At 35.1% G+C, this 7,092-nt stretch overlaps 1 protein-coding gene across 6 annotated transcripts in view; it reads left to right on the plus strand.

Moving 5' to 3' along the window:
* The first annotated feature begins 3,674 nt into the window (after window positions 1-3,674).
* Window positions 3,675-7,092, plus strand: part of LOC135596738 (ATP-dependent Clp protease ATP-binding subunit CLPT1, chloroplastic-like) — a 4,820-nt gene continuing 1,402 nt past the window's right edge. For 2 of the 6 annotated variants that reach the window (XM_065088839.1, XM_065088842.1), the window contains exons 1-4: window positions 3,677-3,982; window positions 4,072-4,107; window positions 4,214-4,350; window positions 6,638-6,817. In XM_065088839.1, the coding sequence (XP_064944911.1) occupies window positions 3,762-3,982; window positions 4,072-4,107; window positions 4,214-4,350; window positions 6,638-6,817 (574 nt within the window). In that variant the 5' untranslated portion in view covers window positions 3,677-3,761. Of the gene's footprint in view, window positions 3,983-4,071; window positions 4,108-4,213; window positions 4,351-6,637; window positions 6,818-7,092 lie in introns of all 6 variants that reach the window. The other 4 variants (XM_065088841.1, XM_065088843.1, XM_065088840.1 and 1 more) reach the window with 4 other exon arrangements.

The raw sequence follows: 7,092 nt of genomic DNA on the forward strand, positions 1-7,092 counted from the left end.
TGATGTTGAAATGAAGAGGAAATAATTGGAAAATGAAATATGAGAGAAGATAAATAAATTTACCATCCAAATAAAACATCCAAAGGATACAGTTAGGAACTTTAGAATGATAAGACATCTTCGAAAACTATGACTCTATTCAAAATCACTCAATGCTTCCGAGGTTTAAGAGATAACGATATAAAAGTGATAATGTTAGAATAATTGTTAGAGCATATGGATAAAATTTTAAATAGGGTGTTCGATATAATATTTATATCTTTCAATTTTGTTTATATTTGATAATCCTATTTTAGTTGACTTTAATGATCGTTTAAAGCTTTTAAACATAGATAATGTCATGTGAAGGCTTATTGGGACTTTGATATATAGTGAATCACCTTCGATACTTTATTGTACAACCATTCGAAAGTGTTTGTGAAAATGATTGCTTATAAATTCTGGGTTAAATACTTTCTCTAATTCATTTTCTCTTTTGTATGTAATTAAGGGATCATAAGAGCTTTCCTTAATACGTAAGGGTGTTACATGACTTAGACAAAGACAGCTAAATCTATGACATATAATATCAGAGAAGGAGAAGCGCACTTAAAAATATTTAGTATAAAAACATAGGAGACCTAATGGAGCTACGTTAAGGGTAATCAACACGTGTAATCGTTTGAGGGAAACGGGCATTGAGTTATAGGGAAATGAGTCATTCTAAGAAATGAGCTAGGACAAATGACCAACCCTTCATGTGAGAGATAGCATAAGGACAAATGAGTTAGGAAGAACATATAATGCATTAAAGTTAGGATGAAAGAGTTTAAGCTACAACTTAACATTGGTAACCAAACTTGACGGTGCTCAAGGCAAGCGATGTGCTTGGCAAAGGATAAGATCGTGCAAGGTGAGATTGGGCTACTCAGTGACCGAAATAGTTATGTAAGTGAGGGGAATTACTAACTCAAAGAATCTGGTACTCATGCAAGGGCTTATATACGAACGATAAAATATTCATGAACATCCTAAGGCAACCAAAACTCAGCATCATAGAGTATTGAAACTTTCTCTTGGACATAGGAAGGATACGTTCGTAGGTGACTAAAGTGTGTAGCATATTCAATATATTGTTAAGCCTTGAGGGGTATAACAAGGGTTATATTAGCGAAGAGTCACAATTTAGTAAGTGCATTTATGGAGACACAATAGTGTACAGTATATTTAGTAAGATGGAGTGGTCCAAGAGGATGATGGTCTCCGAAACTTCTAAAATGAAGGATGTAAAATGAGAAATTGCTCCAAGACAGATATCAAAGAAGGACAAGTCTCAGTTCTCTAGATGGACAATCATATGAAATGAACAACATAAGTGAGTAAGTGTACCTGAAAACAATAACTCATAAAGCTTAACAAACCTACCAAAAGGTGAGGAGTCATCGTATGATTTCGCATAAGGTAACGTGTTGATAAATGCATTACGAGATCAAGTGGGAGAGCGACCGAAGACAATACTAAACAAAGGTACATTTGGAGCTGATGTGAAAATCAAATTCAATGAAAAGCTGAGCCATGGAATGGTGGGCACGAGGGCTACCATCAACTCTATGCAAACCATGGGAAAAATAACTTAGGTGGAATTTAATAAAGTACTCAAGCCACATAAAAGGAGTCAATATAGAAGATGAAATATGGAGCTAACGTACAAAACTTTTATTATACAAAGGTCAAGGATATGAACTCTTATAGAGGCAAGAGTCGACTTATGTCATTATATGGGTCTCTTATTCTGATGGAGCGGACTCATCCTATATATTATCAAAGGTGATAGAAGCTTCGAGGTATATGCACCTTATCTTAAAGAATCATTTAACAAATGAACTAAGGTGACTCAACTTGTAGAGGACATAGAGATAGTTACTTTTAAAGAATACACTATAATATTGTCATTTGAGTTATCGTGAAGGAAGTGGTATGTAACGGAGATTGTACCAGGGGTGGGGTCATGTAAAGGCCTAAGATTAAGATAATAGCACATTAATTTTAGTGAAGTTGGTGAACTTCAAGAGCTACTAGGCAATAGACTGTCCTAAAGCTACGCTTCATCCGAGTACGGTCTGAGAGCAGGTGGACAAATGTCAATTGCCAAAGAAGCACAAACAATCAGAAGTGACAAAGGCCTTGCAATGTGTTGGCAAAGGTCACATATGGAGAAATCGTAGTCCAAGTTTATCCCACAACGAACAAAATGCAATAGAGATCACTAGGAGGTGACATAGTGCAACGGATCATGGTAGAATAGTTCGAGACAATACGACACACATGAAATTAGTCCTGCGAGGGACTAAGTCATACAAAGGTATGATTTGGAGCTATCGGGGAGTTTTAGTTCGGTAAACAATATGATAGCAAAAAAGGTTATGGATTCAAAAAGTGAATATCATCGTAGGCGGGTCTTCTATGCATATATTAAATTAAAAAAAATTAAATTTTAATATAAAATTATCCTAAATTTATTATAAAACTAATTGTAAAATCATACATTTCCTATTTCCTATATTGACTGAGTCACACTTAAAATTGAACTAAATTAAATTTAATCACTAACATATTTTAAAATTAATGTTTTTATTTTAAGATGACTTTAGAATAATTAATTATTAAAACTTTGAGATATTTAGTAGAATATAATTCTAACAAAAGTTATACTTAGTGTTTATTTTATGATAAATTTTAATTACCAAAAATACTCTTAGTGATGCGCTTTTATTGGATGGAGCCTCTATATTCAGTTTTTACCCAGGGATATCCTTTTTAAAAAATATTGGCAATGTACTTGATTTGGATCGAATCGATTTGTCTTAGATCCGGTCGAACTTTATTGAATTTATGAATGAGTATAACGTGAGTGTAACAAAGGTATTTTTATCAAATTAATCCAAATTTGTCTTAAACTTCTAGCACATGATTATAAGATATTTAGTATTCTTTTATTTTTTATAATTTTAAAGTAAGTAAAATTTTAAATAGGATTTTTTTTAGGTTAAATCGGTAATAAGTATGACTCATTAAATTTTCACCCAATCTTTCCAAACTTCTCTAGAATTATTAAGGTGAAATAAATACATTTAGTATCATTTTTTTTATATTTTTATATAAATTTAGAATAATTAATTTTAAAAAATATGATATTTTTTATTGAATCTACGATCGAATATAACTCGAGTATAACACGATTATAACTTGAGTGTAACTATTTAAATTTTCATCTAATCTATCGAAAGTTCTTTGAAATTAATAGGGTGAGATGCTAATATGTTTAATATTATTTTTTAAAAAAATATATAAATTTAAGATAATTAAATTTTAAATAATATATTTTTATGTTAAATATGCGATCGAGTGTAATTCGAATATAACTAAATGTAACTCGTCTACTTCGATTCATCTAAAAAAACTAAGTCGAACCTAATCAAAGAATAATTATCATTATTTATTATTTTAAAATATATATATTTTTTGATCAAAATCTAAAAAATATATTCTTGGATTAAAAACCAAATATGGGAGGATTTTTTTTCGATACATTGTTCAATAACTAAGTAATAGAAAGTGGCAGCGGAAGTAGGCGAAGGAAGCGGTTGGGTTAAGTGATGTGGTTCCGTCCATGGAATCCAATAGCACCATATTATTACATTGCCTCTCTTCTAACACCTCAATCCCATCCTCTCCACGCAAACATCAGTCCTTCCCACCCTTCCTCCGCGATCGATAGGGCAATGGCGGCTCGAATTCTCTCCTTCCTCCCCATCCCCACCGCCTCATCCCGCTCGTCCGCGCCCGTCAAGTCCATGTCCTCCCTGTCGCCGCCGCTCAGCCATCACGCTGTCCGCCTCCGGAGTTTTCTTATCGCCATCCCCATCTCCGTCGCCCCGTCCCTGCTCTTCCCGAGGCCAAGCCTCCGCTCCGCAGCCTCCGTCGTCTCCATTCTCCCCACCGCGTAAGCCTCTCCTCTCAGATCCCCACACCCAATTTCCTTTACTTGGATTCGTTTTTGATTGTTTGCTCTCTCGTTCATCGTTGGATCAGAAAGCCGGAGAGGGCGTCGGCAGAGAAGTTGCCCAGGTAAGCTGCTTTAGGGGGTTCTTGGGTTTCTGTTTCTTGTGTGGATTTTGCTTGTCTTGAGGCGATGGGGGTGGTTTTGATCTTGATAAGGCTTGTTTTTGGGTAGTAATGGAGGTGGTAATGAATGGGACAGATGGTCGTTGAGGGCCATAAAGGCCTTCGGCATGGCGGAGTTGGAGGCGCGGAAGCTCAAGTACCCCAAGACGGGGACGGAGGCCCTCCTCATGGGCATCTTGGTCGAGGGTCAGTTGGATCTCTTTAGATGTAACAAGTTATCTGCTTTGATTTAGTAATTGTTTGGTAATTTGCTCTATACTACATTTGATGAACTATCTACGTATTACATACCTGAGAAGATGACACAATTCTGAGAACGAGCTAGTGAGAAAAGCCCATCAAAGTTGAACCATAACCAGTTTTAACTGGTTACCGTGCCTTGGGATTCTGGTTCTACCATGCATTGATTACAATATTCCTTGAAACTTCTCTTAAGTTCGGAGGGATTTGCTCAAAATTCTGAGAACAAGCTAGTGAGAAAAGCCTATCAAAACAGAACGTGTTGCATAACCAGTTTACTGGTTACTGTGACTGGGGATGCTGGTTCTACCATGCTTTGATTACGATATTCCTTCAAGCTTCTCTTAAATTGGGAGGGATTTGCTGAAAATAATCTCATCGGTGACCAATGCAACAGGAAAATAAAATGAAGAATTCTATATTATAGACATAAATGTATCAATTTTCAAACAAATACAAGAAAAGAACTGAATCCATAAATTCCTCTTGCTCAAAGTTGCTCACCTATTTCCCGAAAGACTGTATGCTTATCAAAATTGCTTCGTCTGGCTCTCCTCTTTGGCTTAATCTCCATCACAGTGATATATATCAGTAGCCTTTGAGGTATTTTGAGCATAAATTTTGGTGTGATACCTTATGGATTCATGCATTATGAAAAATCTTGTATAAATTGCAGTTTGAGCAGATTTATTTGCGGAGGAATATATTGCACCAAATAGATAGCATATGCCTCATCTTGGTGTAGATATTGCATATGTTTCTTCTTCTAATATACTTGTAGTATTATTTTTATAAATATCAAATGAAACATCCAAAATAAAACAATAATATTTAAGTAATTGCACCAACTTTTTTATTGTTACTTTTGCCTTTAACTTTAGGCTACTTGATGTTTTTGGACTTCTTTTTTCCCAACTGGAACTGCAAAATGAAAATGGAGAAGCTCACTTTTAATGTCTTTATAACTGCAAAAGGTGTCATGCAATAAATCCTAGTGATGCTCTGATCTAAAGATAACCAACACTTCAAGTGGTGATAAAGATACAAGTTGTCTATCTGGTGGGATATAGATTCACAATGTTGGATATAAGGAAAATAAGTGAAAGCAAAACTTTTGTCACTTTGTCAATTAACTGCAATTTTGGGTCTAAATCAGTCATCTTTCTTTGGAAATGCTTTATCATTAAATTAGCATGCACAAATTGTCTTGCTGGACAAGCTTCATTTGTTCAGTTGTGATCTCCTGTATAGAATTCTACTTATTCGGTAAAGTGTGCTCTTAAATTATGGGGAAAAGTGTATAAAGTGGTTCTAAAGCATATTATCCTTGAAAATCAGATTATTGGTCAGCTTGAAAACAACATTTGTGAACGATCAGGAGTTGTTTCAAGGATGAAATGCAGGAAAACAATTTAAGGTGGTCAAACGAGACCTATGGCTACACCAGTCAGGTGAAGTAAGCTGCTTCGATTATTGGTGCAGACAGAGATATTGACAATTTAAATACATTGTATGAGAAATCAAAAGGAGGAATTTTGTGTCATCGTTTGACGAAGATTGCTACTCTCATCAGAGCTGATTGACAGAAAAAATCCATATAGCTGACTTTTAATATTGGTATTTATTGGTTTTAACTGTATTTGTACTAGCAGTTGCCAAAGCTTTCTTAGGCATGCCAAGGATTATAGCATGGAGACAGCTTTTAGTGTAGGGACTAGCTATACTTGTACCAGTTGTTATAACATATCGTACCTTAACCCCATATGTTGGTTTTGACGCTGGTGCAGTACATATGGTGGCATGGTTGGAAGCTCATCCATTCTCCTAAAGTCAGAAGTATGCTCAAGTGCTGCAGAAACCTATCTTACTTTTCCCTTAGATTTACCTAGTTGCCAAATTAAAAAATAAGGTACCGTATAACTAAGTTTCGAGGTTAGTTTTCCGGTAAGATCCTATTTTCCAACTGATAGGATATTTTAAAGAAGAGAATAAATGAAAATATGGTTTAATAATTATGGTTTCTCTGCTTTTCCTTATAGACTCTTGCTCTAACAGTTTGAGGTCACCTCTTAAAAGCTTTCTTTTTTTAATCCAAAAATACTTTAATATGCTCACTTCATGATCGAATGACTTGCAAATTAAGCTTCAGAGGAAGAGCACATTCTCTATTCTGATCTGCATTTGCATGACTGAACTGTCTCCGCTTCGCATCTGATGATATGTTTTCTCTCAGGAACAAGTGAAACAGCAAAGTTTCTACGTGCAAATGGGATTACTGTTTTTAAGTTGCGCGAGGAAACTGTCAAGTTATTAGGTAAATCAGATATGTACTTTTTTAGCCCTGAGCATCCTCCGTTGACGGAACCGGCACAAAGGGCACTAGATTGGGCTGTTGATGAGAAACTAAAATCAGGTTAGTTTCCTATATCACTTAATACTGTTCGCATGATGTTAAAATGAGCTTTTCTTGGTGTGTCTGTCTGAACCTGCTTCAGAACTTAAAACAGGAGAACTAATTTGTTTCATTTGGCATCAAATATGTGGTTCATTGTTGGATCTTAATATGCACTTTTCTGTAACATGGACATCATTTTTGAGGCATGACTTGTCTTCTTGGTTTATGATTTTCATACAAATTCTCAGTAGAGCAAAATCTTTTTTTTTAATGAAGCAATTTTTAGTTTCTTA

This window comes from Musa acuminata, chromosome BXJ1-11 (assembly GCF_036884655.1).
Source record: "Musa acuminata AAA Group cultivar baxijiao chromosome BXJ1-11, Cavendish_Baxijiao_AAA, whole genome shotgun sequence".
In the NCBI taxonomy this organism is placed as follows: Eukaryota; Viridiplantae; Streptophyta; class Magnoliopsida; order Zingiberales; family Musaceae; genus Musa; species Musa acuminata.